Source organism: Girardinichthys multiradiatus, chromosome 7, assembly GCF_021462225.1.
Source record: "Girardinichthys multiradiatus isolate DD_20200921_A chromosome 7, DD_fGirMul_XY1, whole genome shotgun sequence".
Taxonomy (NCBI): domain Eukaryota; kingdom Metazoa; phylum Chordata; class Actinopteri; order Cyprinodontiformes; family Goodeidae; genus Girardinichthys; species Girardinichthys multiradiatus.
In genome coordinates this window covers 46,497,273-46,519,693 of record NC_061800.1, presented here as the reverse complement: position 1 = coordinate 46,519,693, position 22,421 = coordinate 46,497,273, and the positions used below count along the sequence as shown (strand labels likewise).

Here is a 22,421-nt window from a genome sequence, read left to right as displayed (position 1 = left end):
ACAACTTTTTTACTCATAGCCAAGGATTCTCCCATAACAATCAAATAAGCTTGCTTTTTTTAGAACATTGTTCACTGTTTCTATTTAGTCATTCATTGTTCAGCAGTTAAAGGGATACAGAGTCAGGACGAATGAAGACAGGAATGGAAAAATACATAAAATCTGTCCCAAAAGCCATAGTTGGCATATTCAAAGTAAGATGCTTGGTCATCTTTTCTCAAAAGGTTGTCGTGTTCATATAGATTTAGATCAAAACCTGGATTCTATGAATACCTTCACTTTGGAAGAGTTTTTTATCCATTTTCCATCTATCAGTTTTCTAAGGGCAGTTAAACATTACCAGTTATGCTAAAATGGACTATTTGTTAGGAGCAGCAGGAAGCCAGAGTACTCAGTGAAAAATCCAAAGGGTGGACGGAGAAAAAGAGAGGCAACAGTAAACTGCCAGATGTACCCCTCCTTTGTCTGACTGATGGAGAAAGGCACCATGGATGGATGGATTAACCAAGTAGCATGTTGTATAATCAGTTTTTTGACAATGCCTTTATCTTCAATTTCAAAAAAAGCTACATTTTCCTCCTAAAATAGCGAAATATAAATGAACCAAATAAATGTTAGCATTTCAAATAAACCTCGTAATACATTCAGCTTTGACTGGAAAATAAAATTTTGCCATCCCTCTTTTGTTCATAAGACAACAATATAAGCCCACTAATAAAACTGTTGAGTGTTAATCATACTTTATATTTCCAGCAACTGATTTATGCTTCGATATTCACAACAAAGAGTACTGTTTTGTTGTGTGATAGTGGAAAAAATTAAATAGGCCATCCTGGTAAATATCACTAATAAAAATATCAGCACTTTCAGTACTGGGTTACCTCTGGATATCATCGGGATATCATCTGTTCTACTTATGTGTGCCCTGAATCAGCTCATTGTCTATGAAATGTCCAGTTCAGACTAGATTCAGTTCAGGTCAGCATTCCACACTTAGAGGCGCCTGAAATGCAGGGCCTTCCCCTGATATGGAGGTTTTGTTCTCCCAAGAGAAGATACCTCTCGTCTCTCCAGGGCTTCACATTGTGCTGACCCCTTTTAGATATCTGATGTTCAAGGACTGTTTTATTTTCTTTTTTCCTGTGTTGTGAATTACATTTTCAGGTGTGTGAGGACTATAACAGTATTGTAACTCCATGTCTGGGGCAGAAAAAACAAACCCAGACACTCGTTTGAATTATCTGTCCGTTCTCAATTCTTGCAAGAATTTATTAAACTGCCACTTGATTGATTTTCATCGATCTCCTTGTTAAGTGAGCTTATTAAGGTGCATTTTGTTTTTTTCCATTTGCATTGTGTTATTGATGCTAAAGTTAAAGACATGCAAAACAGAAAAACATCGCAAAATGTTCTGTGTAAAACATACTTTCTTAGGGCTTAAGTGAACATGATGACATAGCTGAAAGAAGACAGTCCCAATGTTCACAATCACCAATGTGTGTCTGCATGAGAGAATGCAGCCAACATCTCCCTAAGGTCCAGGTCTATTATACGGAGGATATATTACAGCAGCAAGAACATGAATGAGAATAGGTGAATATTATGGTGCATTTTGTATTTTACTCCTGCTGCAGTCATTTATGTGACAAACGTTCATTTTCCAACTTTTTGTCAGCTGTCACTGGGAAATCAAAGAAACATTTTTGGCTTCCATTTTTAGAGATTTTAATAAAAAATCGGACAAATGTATTCAGTTCCAACTTACATTTCAGTCTGTTTTCATTTGACCTTAAAATAAATCTGAAATGCTGAATCATGCAAACTGTTACTAAGACAAGCAAACATTTCTGCAAGCACACTCATTGCATCAGTCCACTTAAATCCGAAAATCATCCGAAAATCAGTAACACCTAGAAAAAAGTGGGTCAAACGTATGTATGACGGAGAAGGATAACATTGGTGTGAAAGCTTGTGCTGTTCTTCATTCTATGTTTTTATTGTTTAAATGACAACAACAGAAACTCAGCATGAGATGCCATCAAAGGTACCAGAGAGACAAGAAGATAAAGAGTCCAGAGAACTTAGAGGAAAAAGAAACCAGACAGTTTCAGGTGGGGTGGGGGGGGTGAGTAAGAGTGGCGGTGTCCATCATTATAACATTATAAATTATCAGTTTAAACAGCAGGATGGTCAAACAGAGGTCAATAAACCACGTTTAATGCCGTTTACTCAGAGGTCATGTGATGCACAGAGGAGGATGGGCAGAAATTAGAGCGTGCCCATTCCAGTGACTTCAGACGTCAGCCTGAAATGGTTAAAAAGAAGGGGGACGGGTGGGGGGAAGACGGGTGGGGGGAAGACGGGTGTGGGGGAGGGGGGGGAGGACAGAAATAAAGAAGTGTGAAAGAGAAACTTTCGCTGAAGAGTGAAAGTTATTCTGCGATGGAATCTGCTGGTATGAACAAACTGGACGTCACGTTTCTATGGCAACAAATTAAAACCTAATGAGACCATGCAGTGGTTTGACAAGGAAAAACTGTATCTTCTGACAGTAGCATCACATCGCATTAAGTCACTGTCGCATTCTCTTTTTCTTAACTTTTTTATTTTTCCTTTTTTTGAATAGTTTTTTTTCACTCTTTAATACAATGATACAATTAGCAAGTTTATTTATGATAGTACTGACAACAGAAAGGACTCCCTTGGAATGCTACATGCTAAATAAATATTTAAAGTAAAGCTTGACATTTTAAAAAAAAACATATTTATCTGCACATTTCAAACAAAGATTCCATCAAGCAAAGGATTTCAAACTATAAGCATTTGAATTTAACAAAATCATCATGTCATACACTGCCTGTCCAAAAACAAGCGCCTACTTGGGTTAAGCAAAGAAAATGTTATATTTCAAGATACCATTCCATGGCATCCCATTCAGTGCTATGAATCAGAAAAGGCGGACCCAAGATTCAGCCAGACACAGTACTGAAAGTTTAAAAGGTTTATTCAGCCACAGGAAAACGTCACACAGGTAACACTCCTCACAGCTTCCAGGAATCACTGCTTTTGTCTTGAGTGAAACTTGAAACCCAGAGGGGAAACCTCAGTGGGCGGCAGGCGGGGATCTCCACAGCACAGGTAAGAAGTGACTCCTGGCTCAATAATCCAAGGACAGAAACAGGGTCAACAAGAACAAGAGGCATCAGGCAAGGGGCAGGCAGAGGCATAAACCAGATGCAGGAAACAAGGTCGACAACCAAAATCCAAATAGTCCGACAGGGAGCAGGCAGAGAGGCATAAATCCAAAAGGCAAGGCAAGGTCAAGAACAATGATCAGACAGGAAGGAACGCTGGATATCTACTCACACAATGGCTTTCAAAAATCTGGCACCGTCTGCTTGTCAGAGTCAGTATATATCAGGGAAGACACTGGTGCTTGGCGTGACATAGATTGCACTAAACTGCAGCAGCCACCAGGTGCATCTAATCTGCTGATTGCAGCCAGGGAGACAGGGTAGAGCAGACGTGCCAGAATCATAACATTCAGAGTCTTCGGGATGTGCTGAAGAAGTGTTTACGCAGCGGTCTGAGTGTCCCATCGTCTCAAAAAGATCTGGGTAAAAAAACAAACCTGGCCAAAAAGTTGATTCTAAAATAAAAGCAGAAGCTTATCAAAACGATACTATAGAGAATAGTAATCGAAACACAGGTCAACAAAATATTGAACTGTGTGACTGTTTTGGACAGGCAGCATATATCTAGATTAAAAGGTTGTTTACTTACAGAAACTAATCCTTATTTCAGGTTTATGGTTAAGATGTTTCTGATGCTAAGCTAAATAAGTTAATATATGACGGCTTTAATGAAAGGATTCTTGTTTCTAATCTTTATCTATATTAAACAGCAAGATAAGCATGTTTCTCAAAATGTCAAAGTATTTTTACATCAATACGCAGAAAACAGGTTTTAACAAAGTACTTTGTCGCTCCAAGCTAATAAGAAATAAAGAAAAGAGGTGATAAAGTTAGAGCCAGATTTTGGCTGCCTTCAGGATGTAGTCATGGACGATGGGTCATTCCACATGGCGGCCACGTCTCTGAACCTGCCGTTGGAGTTGTGAGAGAGCAGGAGCTGTTAGATTCTGGATGGAGAAATATTTCTGAAGTAGTCAAAAACACAAAGCTTTGCTTGTTGGGACTGCAGGTTCTGTTAGGTTATGTTACAAATTATGTTCGATGTTATATCTGCTACTTTATTGGCTCTCAGAAATCTTTTGGGGGTTGTGTAGTTTTCCAAACTCAGAAAGGAGTCGAACCTTTGATAATTTATTTCTTAATGTGTTGATTTATTAATCTGGAGTCTTTACTTCTGGGGTCAACTCATCTCTGCAGCTAGGATCCCTCCATGAATGATTTACTTACAGGGAACCCTCCTACAGAAACTTGTCTTTTTTACATTTTCACACTCGGATGAAACTTATGGAAGAAACATCATTTATGGGACGGTGTCCTGGAACAACAGCTGTCAAACATGCTGCAAAATCAGGATGAGAAACATTTTTTTTTTTTTTTTTTTTTAAGTAGCACAATAACATACTTAAAAGGCGCCATTGTAGATGTGGCTTTTATTTTGCAGGCCGAGCTGGAGCCCAGCTGTTAGGGTTGACATGTTACCTGGCATTGATGAGGTACTGAGCCAGGCTGATGTTAGCAGGGGTCCCTGTGATGGTTATCTGCCGCTCTGATGAACCCTCCATGGCATTCGCAATTTTGATCTGTGCCCCAGACATCTGTCGAATCTCATTTATTTTGGTTCCCTGGCGTCCAATAATACAGCCTATTAGCTGTGGAGGAAAAAAGAAAGACATACTGGAGTCAAATGAAGAATCTCTGTGCTGTCTGAAAGCGAATAGACTTAATTATTGACACGTTTAATGACAAAGGAAGTGTAATAGGTTCCGTAATGATCTGGGTTTTATTTAAAACGTAGGAAATTAGGTTTAAATAACGATGACATGGTTGGTAGATTGTCTAATGGAGGATTTTCTGCTTTGTGCCAGCAGGCTAAAATAATTTAAGTCTGAATGATTATCATTGTCTTTTTAAATCAAAATAGGGCTAAAAAGGCAAGAACATATGAATACCCTCTATTTTTAAAGAATTGCTTCCCTCGTCATCCTTTATCAAATAAAACCGGTATTCTTCTTTTTAAAAGTTTGGGACTCTTGATTATGTTTAGTGAGGAGTAACACTTAGATGTGGGTAAGAGTGTAAATTCATGGTGTACTGTACAATACAGCAACAACACCCTGGGTGCAATGCCACTTTATTTAAAGCTGTCTAATCTGCAGTGAATTATATCAAATGATTACATTGGTTTGCTTTCTTAACATAAATATAAAATCCACTTCATAGTAATTGTATATTTTTCATCTTTATTTTACTTTTTTTGAGCTACAAACCACATGACCTAAAAGTAAACCTTCTGTCAAGACTTGAACAACGGACGAACCCAGAATGCAGACCAGCAGGCTGTAGGTGAAAAACGATTTAATAAAAAACAAAAACTCACTCTCAGAGGAGGCAGGAACGAAACAATAAATTGGCTGGCAAGACAGACATGGCATGATCCGAAAAACAAGACATGAGCAAGGTCTGAAAACTAGACATGAACATGATTTGAAAATGATTCCGCGATGAATAACTGAACAGGTGTGTATTCATGGAGCGTGACCAGGTGAAACAAGGAGACAGATTAATAGGTGCAGGTGATCCGAATAAACTTAATTGACAGAAGAACAAAACGTGGCTGGAGCAAAACAGAGACTCTTGAACACAAACTAACAGAAACTAGAAAAACATGAAACAAAAGCATAACCAGATCCGAAAACCAAACTTGACAAAACATGAACGAGACGACAAAACTAAAGCATGACCAGAAAAACAAACAGAAACATGATTCAAAAATCTAACAATAATAATAATAATATTAAACAGAAGAACGATTTAAAACCTTAACTGTGAAAAACATAAAGAAAAAACCCAAAACCAAAAAAACCAAACAAACCCAAATCATAACACCTTCTAATTAAGTCGTAGCTGTGATTAACTTTAATAGCACAATACAAATATGTTCTTGTTTCTTTCACCTTGATTACAGTTTTTTTTTCTAAATTACTACGCTTTCTTTAAAATTCAAACGATTTCCAGATCTTAGGGTGAAATTGATTTTTAAATACTCACTAAAATCCAGGGGTTCTGGTGTCTTTTTGTAAGGCAGGGAGAAGGTGAAGTGATGCAAGTTTTTGGCTCAAGGAATAAAAACTTTATATGTTTACACTATGAGTGATAAATTAGCATGCCAGTATTTTCTACTTTAGATTCGTTTTAACTGTTTCAACCATATCAGTGTTTAGTATTTATTGTTTCTAGAGAATTACATGAGATATCATAGTCAAGCTTAGTTAAACCACATTAAAAACATTGTGTTACAGTTTAATTCCACTTAACTGAGTTTATTTATGTAGTACCATCTCAAGTGCGTCTAAATACATAAGAAATTAATCAAACATTTCATTTATTTCAACAATTTAATAAAATATGTGAACTGGTATTTAATCAATCCAATTAAACACAAAGTCATGGTCATGTTGCGGCCCACAAGGCAGACTGCTGAGTTGGCTGTTGACCAGCAGACGGTCAAACCAGCCACAAGGAGGATAAGCTACAGAAGGTCATTGTTAGAGAAGCTGGTAGTGATGTATGCAAGTACAATTTTAATGTTGAATTCTAGCAGATCCTTTTTTTAACTACAGAAAGACAGAAATGCATCTGTAACTATTTAAAAGCCTTTGGTTTAATACTCACATCATTAGGAATGGTGAGTTCATGGGTACTGGCTGGTGGACTGGCATCCAAACCTAAAATGAGGCACAACAGTTTAAGAAACCTTTGATTTTTTTAAAAGTAACTTCAATATTAAAGTCAGATCTGTAAAATGATTTGATTCTCATATTAAATATAGAGCCAGCATAATACAAAAAGTAACATTGGAATAAACAACATATAAGCTGGAAAAAAATGTAAGGCTTTCATTTAAATAAATAAACCTATTTTCATGTAGACTGTACGTAAATAGTTTAAATTTGGAAAAGACATTGACCAGGGTTCCCAACTTTCATATGTAGCTTAAAGTGAGATTTATTATTGATTTATCTGCAAGATGTCTATAAGAATACACTGGAACCAGCCTCATCATCTGCGACCACACCCAGCAGAGCCATTTCACTCTCAAATTCAGGGACCTGAAGTGTAAACGCTGAGGAAAATAAGAATAAATAACTACTGCAAGCATTTTTATCAAGAACTCCTACAGCATCTCTTGTTCATCTAGCAACCTGGGTGTATGCACACATTGGAGGTGTGTGCGCTTTGTTACCAATTGAAAGCCGTCCACGGGAATCACAAAGCACATCAGTCTCTGTGCATCACCATGGGCATGACACAGCATTTTATGGGTTTCTTTTTTTTTTTGTACGGAAAAGATGGATTTATTGGTTCAGCTGCTTGGTGAGATGCACCTTATTGTAGCCAGAGAAGTGACACAACACCATGCTTATAGCAACTTTATTGTCTTGCGTTACATTAGTTGGGAAAGCTGCCGCCAACTGTAAATCACACACATCATTCTGAACAGTGCCAGTGTGTCTTTGTAGCCTAGTGACATGTGAAAAGATCCTATTGGTGAAGAGACCTATCCATCAAAAGACAGTCAAAACTGCAACTGTGTTGATAATGACCAATCACAAGACAGTCCTGTGGAAAACAACATTCCTGTGTCCGACAGCCACTTTCCTTATTTGGAGTGAGATAGTTAGGTGACACAGACATGGAAAGAGGGACTCACACCAGATGTGTGAGTTGGCAGTCCTGTGCTTGACTCTAACACTGAATATAGAAGATGCTAATGGTGAACCCATCTTAACACAAAAAAAAACTGGTCAAAGTGTATGAAAGTCTTGAAATTAAAGAAATGTGCTGAAACAGAAGTTCATATTTGTTAAAGAAGATTTCATTATTTGACTTAACTTTTTTTAGATTGGTACATTTTTTTGCTTTGCCTTTATTTGTAGTATTTCTACAGGAAATGGGCAACGAGAAACGGAAGGCAAAGACATCCAGCAAAGGTCCCGGGGTCAGGAATCAAACCCCCAGACAGCTGCGTTGAGGACTAATAGCCTCCAGATATGTGGGGCCCACTCTACCTCCACCCACACTTTGCTCCTAGATTGGGAAATCTCTCTTTCGTTTAGAACATAAAGTCAGCTAATAGTTAGCCTAGCTTAACACAAAGATGGGAAATAAGCTAAAGAACAATGTAAAAAACATCTGAATCTAAACGTTATTTCAACAAAACTCAACATTTTGAATGTGAAAAAATCAAAACATCTTACTGTAAATTTAAAACCTGAATGTAAGCTGAATGTAAAACTGAATGTAAAGCCTGGTACTGGCTAGTTTAACACAGTAAACAACAATGTCAAACATTAGATATAAAATCTCTTCAAAAACAGAAAGTTTTAAATAATTGTTTATACTATTTTCTTGAAGCACAGTTTTTTTTCACACAGAGGCCATGTTATAGTTAGCCTAGCCTAACATTAAGCTCTAATCCCCTTTAGCCATCTAGCTAACTTTGCTAACACTAAACTCTTGAGCAAAACAGCAGAGCTTATTCTTAGCAAAATATCTCAAGCTTCATCAGATTGGATTAAGTGCGTCTCTTAACGTCAATTTTCAAGTCTTGTAACAGATTCTTGTTCAGATTTAGGTCTGAACTTTGACCTGGCAACTCTGAGACCTGAATAAGCTTTGATCTAAACCATTTCATTGCATCTCTGGCTGTATGTTTAGTGCCGTTGTCCTGCTGGAAGGTAAACCTCCACCCCAGCTTCTAATGGGTTTACCTTCAGGATTATCCTGTATTTAGCTCCATCCATCGTCCCATCAACTCTGACCAGCTTCCCTGTCCCTGATGGAGAAAAGCATCCCCACAGCATGATGCTTCCAGCATGCTGTATTCAGCTGTGTTGCATCTGAGCAGAGTACCTTCTTCCACATGTTTGATGAGTTCTCTACAAGCTTTTGGGAGGTGCAAACAGGACTTCTGCATTTCTTCTTTTCCCTCTTAGATGAGGCCCATATTTTGGTAGCGTACAACCAATAGTTGTCCTGAGAACAAATTTTTCCACCTAAGCTGCAGCTCCTCCAGAGTTATCATGGACCTCTTCGCCGATTCTCTGACTTATGCTCTCTTTGCCCAGCCTGTCAGTTTAGGTGGACGTACGTGTTTTGGTAGGTCTGCAGTTGGTCCATCTTCTCCCTGTGTCCAGATGATGGATTGAACAGAGCTCTGTGAGATGTTCAAAGTTTGGGATGTTGTTGTAGAACCAAACCCTGCTTTAAACTCAACCAAAACCTTCTCCCTGACCTGTCTGCTGTGGTCCTTGGTCTTCATGATGCTGAATGTTTTCTAATGTTCTCTAAAGAACCTCTGAGGCCTTCAGAGAACAACTGAATTTATATTCAGATTGAGTTACACACAGATTTACTAATTACGGGTCTTCTGAATGCAATTGGTTGCACTGGATTTTATTAAGAGGTATTAGAGTGAAGGGGGCTGAATACAACACCACATTTCTATTTGTAAATAATTTAAAATAATATCCTTTCACTTCATGTGTTACTTTGTTCTGGTGTATCACATAAAATCCTGGTGTTAGGGGACATGCTGCCACCGCTGGAACCAAGCTCCATGCAGGACCACGATCAATGCATGCCTCCAACCCTGAAGCAACTATCGCAATCTTCCACTTTGTTGGGAGGACATTTCACAAGACCTCCATAAGATTCAATTATGTTCTGGCTGTTTGGCAATTTACCACCATCTACATCTAGTGTGAAGGGGGAATAATACGATAAACAAGGCCAACCTCTCCCCAGAACCCTAAATTGAACAACAAATTCAAACTATCCCTTTAAATCTTTAAATATAAGCATGTGAAAACACTGGATGGGTCAAGACCTTATTTTTAATAATTCAGTGGTTTATCATCTAAAATCTATCTGAAATGTGATTATGGATTCCTGCACATCCATCCATCCATCCATCCATCCATCCATGTTATATGTGACATAAATTCATAATGAACTTTAGTATTTATACTTTAAAGTAAAGGAAAAAATGACAGAGAACTTCAAAACATCTGACAATGTAAGAACCATGGTCGTTTGATAAATTCAAAATAAAATAAATATAAAAATAAGTCAATTAAATTAATTAGTTCCATAGAAATAACCTCTTTGTTTGTACATTTAAAAAATGTACATGCTGTCTTTATAATCCTTATAATTAAATAGAAAGATATGATTTTAAGTTGCAATGATTTAGAACATGGGAAGTTACTTTCAGAAGAAAGTTAAAGTGCCTTGAAGACATGTTGGTAAACTATGTGACCTGTTGCCAAGCGATAATATAATTCAGAATAAATCATTATAAAGAAGAACTTGGAGTTGCCTTTTTTCCCTCTTTATGGGCATAACATCAGACAGGGGCGAGAAAAACTATAAATAAGAATAAAAAAATCAAAAGATGAAAGAAACGACAAGGGCAATGTCATGCTGTGCCAAAAAAGAGATAAGGTGCAAAGTAGGAGAAGAGAATAAATACATTTCTCTGGATGCAAAGAGAAGAAAAGATCTACAGGGGTACGTTGTGGGTACGTACCAGGGAAAGCAGGGGTGGTCTGTCCGAGAGGGGTAAAGGGGGTTTGCTGCATAGCCAACTGGTGGAGCTTGGTCAACTGCTGAAGGGTTAGGAGGGAAAGTAAAACTAAGAGGTTACTGTTACACAGGTCACATCAAGAAAAGAAGCAAACATAAACCAGAGTGAAGAAACGGTGAGGAGAAGGTTATTACACGGGGTGGTGGAGGACAAAAAGCAAAAAACACAAAGAGACAATGAGTTCCTGCTAGAAGATGGAAATTTTCAGACAATTTAAGACTTTTTCCTGCCTTCTTGTAATTTTTTTATACTTTAGAGTGCTTTTTCACTCAACAGCACATCCAAAATTAATCCAATTTGTCCTCATCAGTTTCAACAAGCCTTTGAAGATGCCACTTCTGATCTAACCTGTAGTTTAACACGCTTGTCAAGAGCAGCCGCTCTCCTGAGAACATGATCACAGGTTGGCCGTCCCCCACCGCACACCATTTCCACCCAGGATGTCTTAAAAGCATCGTCTCCTTTTAAAAGGAGCTTTTAATGAGGGTGGAAGAGGTGGTCAAGTCTGTACTTGAGTGATTGTACCGTCAGCCACTAGCTCCTCTGGCATCAATCACTGTTCGGCTTTGAATTAGTGGATCTGACACAAGGTGGCTCTTGAGATGCTCGAACGACAAGGACTGATGAAGACAGATTATTAACGGAGACGGGATGGGCTGCTGGAATTAAAGAAGTTTCTGCATCCTTTATGATTAGCACCAGGATGCATTGTTTTGCTATTGATCAGGTTTTACCAACTGCTGAGCGTCGGGATCACCTGAAACTAAAGACACACAGCAGATTCAGGAGATCTAAGTCTAAAACACTGAAAAGAACTGCCATGTACTGTGAAACCACATACTTATTTACACTGTATAGAAAGACACATTAACACATTTTTCTTAAATTTCTATTACTTTCTTTAATGTCACAAGTTTTTTTAGAGTTAGATTATCATGCCTTTAAAACACTGGGAAAGCCCCGACAATGTAAGCGTCTAATTTACAAATCCGAGTAAAATAAAGGCATGCCCGTTGATTTATCCTAAGGTGACACCTCCAACACTCTGCTTCCTTTTGTTTCATCAGAGGAAAATCAACGGGAAGATAACTGTGGATCTACAAAACTCTAGTTTATTCTTTGAGTCCAGATTTCCGGATACCTGAAGGTCCCACAATCATCTTTTCAAATGATTTTATCAAAATATAAACACCAAACGAATCATGGCGTTCCGGAAGGAGACAGGTTCTCCGTACCATAAATGAACAGGTTTTGGTGTAAAATATGTCAATCAACTCCAGAACAGAAGCAAAAGACCTTGTGAAGATGCTGCTGAAGCTGGTAAAGCCTCTATTCCACACAGACCACAAAAAATAAGAATCACCAAGGATTGCAAAATTGTAGGATTAGTGAGGATTCATGGAATTTTGAAAAGATTCAGTTACAACACAAGTACGATTGATAAAGATAAATTGTGACATTTGTCTTGATTTGCAGGAATTTTGTCAAAGAGTTTGTATGATTTACAAGAATTTATTAAGAATACAGTTAAAATGCTTTAAGTGAAGTTATTGTTTTTGGACATAATATGTAATCAAAAACTAAATGAAAAAAATTGAATTTTGCTTGTTTTTATATTATTTATTTTTTTTCAATTCAATTATTTTGGTTTTTGATTTGTTTTTTTGTTTTTTTATTTTTATTAAAATTTGTATTTATTTTTTATTTTTTTAACTTTTTTAAAATGATTTATTTTCCTTATTTATTGCTTGTTTCCACTGGCAGAAGAGAGATTTGGCAAGTTGTTTCCTTGATTAAGTTAAGAATATATAGGAATACCTCAGAAGCAATTAGGAATGTGTTACAATACCTAAGAATGGTCTATGCATTTGTTAAGAAATAAATTATATTTTTTAGAATCGAGAGTTCGGTACCAACATTTTAACAGAACAGAACTCAAAATTTTGCCACAAATTCCTGATGGCTCAACTGATTTAGAATAAAATACCAATCAGTTAAAAATTCAGGACTTTATTATGATTCAAGAATCCTAACATTTTGCAGTTCTTGGTGATTTGTATCACTCGTGGGCTGTGTGGCCTAGTGGCTTAAGACAGTGCCATTATACACAGTAAAACAAGTCCAACATGGGCTGAAAGGCCATTCAGAGAGGAAGAAACAATTACTCCAAAAGCAGCAAAATAAAAAAATAAAAAACAGAGTAAAAAGTAAACAAACTGCCTGAGGGACAAAATACTTTATTTTTTGGAGACATATTCTGGGGTCTGATGTAAATTAGCTTGCAGTGCTTTGCTGTAATGATCATCATTACATTATGAATAAAAAGGGGGAAGCTTGGGAGATGTTTTAACAAATACAAATACTTTGGTAATCCTCCTAACTGAGCTACAACTGGAAAGGTTTAGTCTGATTTAATGTCCGTCAGTGAAAATTAAAATGTTGCGTGTCTACAGTGTAGGTAAATATCTGGTTTCAGTTATATGCTGAATATTAACTTAATGAGAGAAAAGGAAAACAAAGAACTTACATCTGGGTGTGGTATGGCATACTGTCCCTGAATTGTGTAGGCCTGAGGAGAGCAAGCAGAAAATAAGAAGATGATTTAGCATCAGTAGAAAAACCAGGTTTCACTCATGGTTTCTGTTGAGAAACATCTCATCTGTCAGGAAGAAGCAGAGCAAAGGAAAAGAGCCATATCTGTTTGTTCCTTACACTAGAAGTAGAGCCAAGCGCCCAGTGGCGACGTCTTCATACTAAGGTTTTGTAAGCTGATGCTGATGTAAAACAATGTTTTTGTGAATTTAGACATAGCAGCTTTAGAACATTCTAGTATATTCACAGCATGGAAAATAAAGAAGCAAACAGATTTACACGGTCAGAAGTTTCCATCCTTTTATCATGTTGCATGATAAGTGCACAAGTTTGAACTTATTGCAGATGATTTTTATGCCATCATTCTGGCTGGATATCTGCTCACACTTTTTAGCATTAATTGGTGATTTTAATTTAAACTGGTTGGCTTCCTGGCGGGGACTTGGCTTCTGATCAAGGTTTCAACATGTTGAGGTCAGAGTTGTTCCAGAGGCATAATATTAGCCTGCCTTATCCTTTCCAAAACCAATTTGGATGTTTATTTGCAATTATTGTCCTGCTGGAAGACCCAGTTGTGTTCAAGATGAAACCATTTGACCCAAAACGCCCCCCTCAGATGAAAGGAAATTGGTTAGGATGTTCAGTACCAACACAAGCAGCACCAAGGCACAAGCCTGAAGTGGAAACTGCTGACAACCAGCTAACTCTCACCATAGGCAGACAGGCTGGAAAATCAACAGCTTCACGTTGGACTGACATCTGGCAACATGGAGAAAGCCAAATGTCTTCTGCAGAAAGGTTTGATGGTCAGGCAAGAAAAAGATTTGAGCAGTTTGGCCACAATGACAGGAAGTGTTTTGAGAGAGGAGAAAATGAGATCTGTCGAACATGGTGGTGTCAGTATCATGCTGTGGGGCTGTTTTCCAGCACATGGGACAAGTGCACAAAGTGGATGGATTAATGAAGAAGTACTATCACCACATTCTTCACCTCACATCCACAGCTAGATGATTCACACTGGCACATCTGGTTGTTAATTAATTAAAAAGCCTAATAAAAGAATAATTAATCACACTGATTATTACCAGACTGAGCAGTGACAAGAATTGGCCGGTGGTCTGTGTGTTATAAGTAAAAAAAGGCAGCTTTATTAATCATGTAAAATGAGATCTGGCTCCTCCAGAAAAACGTTAACAGTCTTCAGCCATTAGAAGCTACCAGCTTGACATTGTAGGAGCCGCTTTTGAAAGGCGGTTGTCGCCCTAAGGTGGGCGACAACATGGCCGATTTCTCAGCAAAGTGTGCAGCTGCTGCTTGTTTTCCTGGCTGATAAGACACACGCTTGGCACAGATAATCACGGATGACAAACACAGAGATAACCTGGTTCAGTGGCTGGAGTTGTACATGCCACTGGCTGAGAAGAGCTAAGATCACATGTGGATAATTTCTACCGTAAGTTTGCAAAAAACACAACAACTTGATGTTCACAGAGAGCTAAATAAGAATAACATATTACTTAGCATTGTTTTTTCTGTCTTTTTATTCTTAAATATCCTTGGATGATTATATATACTTCACTATAATCTACATATGAGTAAACAGAAGTCAGATCTCCATTATATGCATTATATTCCCAGAAAGGTAGCACAGTGTAAAGCACGTTTGAGACGGTACCACTAAAAGGTGTGTAAAGACACTTTATGCGTGCTTTAGTCTGATGTACTGCTGCGTTCTGTTTCTCTACTGGATATTTATTTTTAGGTCTGGAATATTTTTCTCACTTTTTAAAATCATTCTGCAGCTGAATAATGTCTACAGACAAACACCTGCTTACCTACACCAATTGTATGGTAGAAAACTTTCCCTAATCTGAACTGGTGTTATGAATAATGGATGCTGAATTTATTTCTTATTCGTTCTGAGCAGAGGTATGAAGTGTAGACCACTCTTATTTTGTATCATAACCGCTTACAGCCATATGATTTGGGGCCACTTTTGCATCAGTACAAACTTTTTTGCATTTGCTTAGAAACATCCTTTCTTGCAGAGAGGGCTGCAAACAATTTGCTTGAGAAATCAGGAAGGTGCTGACAGAAGCTGATGCTGCAGTAAAGCTCTCAGGTTGGCTGTAAGCACAAACTAATGAGCTAAACTTAGCTCAGCACTCACCTGGCCACCAGAAAAAATGACTGGGGTGGAGGCAGGCTTTGGGCGATAAGGGATAGTGGCACCTTTTGGTGGGGACTGAAAGAAACAGAAAGAGAAGGCAGAGTTAGCCTGCTTTGAATGCACAATTTTACTTCACCTTTAAATGCTGAGGAAATGTGCTAATTTCTCTTAGAATGCACACTCTTTAGGTTGTTTAATCAAAAGCTGACTACATTTCCATGTTTTTAGATGAATAAATCTAAAACTTCCCGCCAGTTCAGCTTAAAGCTATATATAACGTATTTATACGTTTATTGTTTTTACATGTTGCAAACAGTTGTTTACATCAGAACTGTTTCACAACCAAATAACGTCGTTTTTAGCATGAATAAATTCACTTGCTATCCTGCAGGGAATTTGTTGTAATTGTTAGCTTACCTGCACTGATTAAAGTGACAACAGAGCTCATTTTTTAGTGGATAAGAAGGTATCTGCATGAATCATATTAGTGGAAGAATTGTCGGTTATTTATTTATCATTATTTCAAATTTATTTGATCAGAGACTAGAAGAAAAGCAATGTTACATTTAAAAGAAATCATTGTTCTGTCTGTAGGCCCTCTAGCCAAATGCTAATTCGCTGCCCGGTCCCTGGGTGGAGGGTGAGTCGACTCAGCTGATTAGTTAGCAGATTATGTGTGCTGTGTCAGATTAATATATCAACTAGCATTGGAGGGTTAGCAGCTAAAAATATCAGCTAGTGTAGCAACAGTTAGCTGCTGAAACAACAAAAATAATCACTGGATAAAAATCTGTCCTATGAGAAAGTGATGAGTTTTTACACATACCTAATAATGTTCACTCTCACAGCAAGGAAAGATTTTTTTTAGGTTATGAAAAGTTGTTCCAATGTGCTTCATTCTCTAAGAAATTGTTACCTTCACAGCATGAACATTTCTCTCTCGTGTCCTTAAACCAAGTCCTCCACTAACAGCAGGTCAGATACTGACTGCTAAAGGAACTACACCATGCAACTCCTTTTTACAAAACTGCACTTAGAGCGGGTTTTAACATAATCCACCTCGCAGCAGCTTCATATTTCAGAATTAGTGGAAGATGCTAATAACCGGTTTGTTTAGACCTAATTTATATTTCTGTAAACAAGCTTGGAGACTAACAACCAGCGTGCTTGGCTGAAAGCTTCTTGTATATCCATGGTTCAGAATGAGGTTCTGTGTTTTCCAGTTGAGTATTAGCAGGATGTACCTTCAACAAATGTTTGGGATCAAATTTCCATTTCCATCTGCAATATTTTATATTTAGGATTATATCCTATATATAAATACATGATCTGAGAGTCTAATTCAATTTCTGTTTTAAGCCATGACAACTGTACAGTCTCATTGTTCTTACTTTATATATAATTAATGAATCCATGTTTTCCCAGCTCCACAAACTATTTAATTTTCATTCCTTTTCTTTGAAATACTTTAGGACACAGTGTTTACCGAATGGTAACATCTTTATCCAGATGGTTTTCAGTGGTTTTGTAACTTATAATGTGAATTCAGGTAGCAGTATGTTGTGTTGTTTTCAAGGTAAAAACTTTCTTTCTTCAGGGAAAATGTAAAGACCTTGTCCAAGCTCTCTAACTAAATGCATCACCATTGTTCAGTTATTCTGCCCAATCCATCTTTGTTTTTCCTTACTCAGCAGAGGTGTGCTTTTAGCTAGAATACAGCAGAGCTCCGATTTGCAAAATTACCACAAAAAGACCAAGTTCTGATTCATGCTGCTGTAACATGAAGTTCATTCATAACGGAGCATATATTTACAGCTCCTCTGTAGCTCCTGTGGCGCTGCTAGGAGTTGTGTTCCTTGAATATGGGCACACTCAGAAACTGTTCTTAGAGTTATAGACAATTAAACCATCTGCTTTCTGCAAGCCACGTAATGTTTGAGTTTTTTGCTTTAAGTGCAACATTGCTTTTTAAATTAATGGACATAAATAACACCTAGACACTCTTTGGACCACAGCCATTGGGACAACATGAATGGCCAGTAAGAACCTTTCTGGAACTTTCAAAATAAATCACATTAACCTACTTCCAGCATAGCAAGGAACAGGGAATAACAGCGGACTTCCCGTGACTTCACTGTCCGAATAAAAACCCTGCTTGTCAGTTCTAGCAAGGAGAATTGGGATTAATAGATGCACTCCAGATGGGTTGGGGGTTTCTACAGTGGAGATGGTGGCAATCTTGGTGGCATTACGATGGGTAGCGCTAGCAAAGTTAAACAAGGTGTTAATATGCTTGGACTCAACCTCTGTCCTCTCAAGTATGAGATCATTCCATTCAAACAGTAGACAGGATATTCTCTATGATCCATAATATCTATATCTATGATCCATATATCTATATCTATAATCCAGTTTCTTCCACTTAAGGCAGCTAGCCAAAGTAAAACATATCCTTTCCAGACAGCATTTCGAAACAATAATCCATGCATTTGTGACCACACGGCTGGATCACTGCAATGCACCTTATATAGGAGTCAGTGATTTATATGTTTCCCAGCTCCAGAGGGTACAAAATGCTGCTGCTCGTCTTTTAACAGGCACCCGGAAATTTGATCATATCTCCTCTATTTTAGCTTCCTTACATTGGCTGCCAGTACATTTTAGGATTCATTTTAAAATCCTTTTATTTGTTTTTAAAGCTCTTAATGGCCTTGCCCCTCCCTATCTGTCTGAGCTGTTACATTCTTACACACCGTCACGTTCCCTCAGGTCAGCTGATCAGTTGTTCCTGAAGGTGCCAAAAACAAAATGCAATCTCAGAGGGGGCCGTGCTTTTTCTGTGGCAGCTCCCAAGCTTTGGAATGATCTTCCTTTGGGCATAAGACAGGCCTCTTCACTCACTGTTTTTAAGTCACTCCTTAAGACCTATCTCTTTTCTTTGGCGTTTGGCAAAATTTGAGATGTTTTTACTTGATTTATTGTGTCTGTACATTAATATGTATTTTATATTCAATCTCTTTCCATTTTGCATTGTTTTTATGATTGTGTACAGCACTTTGGTCCTGTCGGTGTGTAAAGTGCTTTATAAATAAAGTTGGTATGGTATGGTAGGATATAGTTGTTATTCTCAGAAAATCAGTGGGGGAGGTTTAGTTCAGTTTCTGTGGGTGCCAGCACATTTGGGGATCAATGGGAATGAAAAAGTGGTAAAACTGGCAAAAGAAGCTCTAAAAAAAAGTACAGTGGAAATGAGGGTTAAATTGAGTAAATCTCAGGTAAAGAGCATGATTTGGAATGTTGGATGGGTGCGAGGACTTGTTATCACTCATGTAAAAACTTTGTGCTGCAAGGCACCTGCACTGCACCTGCTTTGTATCATGCTCTGGTATGCAGCCCTCCTGTGTGTGGGATCACCGTTATCTATTTCACACAATCGCATCCCGTGAGAACCAGCCTCCTTTCAGCCTCACACACACACACACACATACACCCTGTCTGAACTGTCTGTTGAACTGTGCATATAAATAAAGAGATAGGGTGTCAAAACTTTGTAGTCTGCACTGCAAAGTGAGCTACCCTTGCAAGTAAAACTGACTCTGTATCGTTCTTGCCTCTGAGTTGACTAAATAATACCTAACATGGAACACATAAATCAGGAGTGGCAAAGAGAGTGGGATAATGGAGAGAAAGGAAGGTAAGGTAAGGTAATTTTATCTATATAGTGCTTTTCAGTAACGAAACACTCAAAGTGCTGTACATACAATTACAATCACAAAGAAAATAAACACAGATACAGACACAGAAAAACAAATCAAATGATACTACAATCCTTCTGAGAAATCTAAAAATTAATAACAGTCATTTGCATCCATTGAAATTTAACTAATCAATCACTGAGTTCTGACTAAGGAAGCTGAGTCACTGGTGTAAAAACAGCTATTGTTCAAATTTTTAAGAAACTAGTTTTATTTTCCTTTTACTGGTAAATCTAAAAATCTATGAAAAGGAGAAGAAATGAAATCCACATTTAGGTAAAAATAAGGAGCATGGGAAAGCAACACACATAAGCAAAGATTTTGCAGGGGCATGGTGGACTCGTGAAGGTGCCAATATTTAAGTATGATCATGTGTGCAAAGAATTAGACTGTCAACACTGACGAAGGTGCCATTGTCCTTGAAAAAGAGATGGAAGTTTTATCAAACGGCCATACAGTTCAGTTCACAGATGAGTGGGATGTCATTCTGTGGTTTGCAGGCGGACCAAAGTGCAGACAAGAGCTGGGCAGCAACATGTTGTAAAAGGTTTTCAGCTGTATTTCAGGAGGTTTTCAAAGAAACCAAACAAGGCACTGCAGATACAAACAAAAGTCCAGATCCAAAAACTTACAAGAGGTTCTGCAGGAACATGGAAAAACTCAGCACAAATACGTGGGTTGAGAACAGGGCATGACAAACAAGGAACCAGCAATGAACAGAGACACCAAACCAACTAATATACGGGGAAAGACAAAGGCAGGTAATCAAGGGAACTGAGAACAGGTGTGACAAGGAGGCAGGGAAGCAGAAGGAACAGGTGAAACAAATAAAAAGGCTGAGGAAGAGTGAAAGGAATAAATAAACAGAAAACACAAACTAAGCAAGAACATAAAGCAGAGGAGGAAATAAAGAACTAGAATAATTATGAACTAAAGTAAACAGAGAAACAAAAACAATAACCTAAGAAATAAACAAGAGCCCAAAAGAATCTAAATTACAAAATAAACAAACGTAAACAATAACTAAAGCTGGAATAAGAACAAATACCTAACCATAACTAAACTCAGAGATACCAAATATGAATCCAGGGGTGAATAATAATAATAATAATAATAATAATACAAAAAATAATAAGAAAGCAACAACAAAAGGAACTAAGAGTTAGAGGAACACAATACACACAAGGAGATGGTAGAGGGAGGAAAAGAAACAAATAAACATGATGCGAAAACCAAAATAGAAACATCTAGACAAAATAAACCCTCACAAAACACCAAAACCAAAGTCCAAAATGTCACACCATGACAGGGGATTGCTGGGGCAGACAATGAGCATGCGTATCCGGAGAAGAACGTCCCGTCTGGACAAGAGGGTTCCCCTTTACCCTATCTTCCCGTCGGGAAGATTTGATCGATTGCGTTGGGAGACCAGCTGACCAAATCCATAATGAACAAATTAGGAGGATATGCGAACAGAGGATCTAAGAATAACATAGACAAAAAGCTGAAGCAGGGCAAAAAATGGGGGAGGATCAAGGAGAGAGTGGAAAAGCCTTTGACCCCACCGAGAGCAGAAGAGAAAGTGACATCTGCAGCAAAAGACATTTGTATAACATTCACAGCAGGATAGCAGAGTCCAGATTTCAGGAGGGTATATCAAAGAAAAATCTGTTATTACAAGAATAAGGATAAGACATTGTTCACTAAATAGTGCACTATACATAATAGGGAAATATGGGACAGGGAGATGTGAAAGTTGCCAGGAAGAAGACACAGTTGAACATGTGGTTTTAAGGTGTAGAGGTTATAGTGTACATAGGGAGATTTTGAGGGAAAGATTGAAGGAACTGGGAGTAAGAGTTCACTTTGAAAAGTATTTTGGGTTTCGGAGGTAGAGCACAATTTCGGCTATTGGTGTCCTTTTTAAAAGATACAGGGATGTATTGGAGGGTTTAGATAGTGGCTGACCCATACTCTGGAACAGTAGGTGGCGGTAAAGCCCCATTAAGTTGGTCGTCAACCGCCGTAAAACTTTAAAAAGACGAAGAAGAACTAACCTCTTCCATGCAGGTCCTCAGCGGAACTGGATGGAGGGACACAGCGCGCTAATGTCTCTTTGCAGGCAAACAGACATACTCTTTAAACTTGATCCAAGAGTGTCATAAGATCACACAATCATATGCATTAAGTTATGTAGAAATGAATTGCTGTTTGTGTATCCGGTATTCATTCATGAATGGAGTTAATTAAGGTACTTAAGGCTTGACTTTTCTCTCTGAGGTCTACAGAAGCAAACTGTCTTCCAGAGTTTCCAGCAGAGACCCTGTCTCTACAACGCAGAGTGGAGCAGTTTTCCGGTCTGAAGGAAGGATCACCGCTTTCTTCAACTTCGTTGTCCTGGACAACTTTTCCTCAGAATGGTTCACGTAAGAAGTTGTGTTTTGGGCAGAGAGAAGAAGTTTAGAATGAAATGATCTAAACAGTTTTCATTTTATGATGTTTGGTTTTGTTGTGTTGAAACTCAGCCATCTTAGTGCTAGCAGGGTATCTGCTCAGCACATGTGCTCTGTTTATGTGTTCTGTGTTTTTGTTTTTAAAGTTAAGACAAACTTTATTTAAAGGGTGATTTTAAACACAGAAGATCGGCCATAACGCGCCGTCTGCACTTTATGCATTTAAACCTTTTTATTAGTGGTATTTTAAAGGTATGTGTTTGATTCTGATGATAAGCTACAAGTTTCTTTTGTTAGCTGCAACCGCTAACAGCTAAGAACAGGTGTTTGCCTGCTAAAGATCATTTACCCAAAAAGGTTGTTAGTTTCCGATCTAGGAAATAATATTTCCCTGAATATTATTTTACTAAACGTAATAACTAAGTAAACACCATTGAGCCCCATTTCTCCAGAAAGAATTAGTTCTTATTCAAAATAACATTTCCTTAAATATTATTTCACTATTTCCTACATAATATTTCTTTAAATATTATTTTAATAAATAAAGGCAGCTAATGAGACATGTTGAGAATTAGTCATCCAGAAGGTTGGTTTTATTCAGCAGATCTT

General features: G+C 37.9%; 1 protein-coding gene across 15 annotated transcripts in view; it reads right to left on the bottom strand.

Annotated features, from left to right (window-relative positions):
* Positions 1-1,708: 1,708 nt before the first annotated feature.
* The window catches only part of LOC124871305 (poly(rC)-binding protein 3), a 103,153-nt gene continuing 82,440 nt past the window's right edge, over positions 1,709-22,421 (bottom strand). The window contains exons 12-18 of one of the 15 annotated variants that reach the window (XM_047370523.1): positions 15,605-15,679; positions 13,370-13,411; positions 11,600-11,605; positions 10,771-10,864; positions 6,867-6,919; positions 4,674-4,843; positions 1,709-2,305 (exon numbers count right to left, since the gene is read on the bottom strand). In XM_047370523.1, the coding sequence (XP_047226479.1) occupies positions 2,269-2,305; positions 4,674-4,843; positions 6,867-6,919; positions 10,771-10,864; positions 11,600-11,605; positions 13,370-13,411; positions 15,605-15,679 (477 nt within the window). In that variant the 3' untranslated portion in view covers positions 1,709-2,268. Of the gene's footprint in view, positions 2,306-3,304; positions 4,142-4,673; positions 4,844-6,866; positions 6,920-10,770; positions 10,865-11,599; positions 11,606-13,369; positions 13,412-15,604; positions 15,680-22,421 lie in introns of those variants that run through there. The other 14 variants (XM_047370526.1, XM_047370530.1, XM_047370519.1 and 11 more) reach the window with 14 other exon arrangements.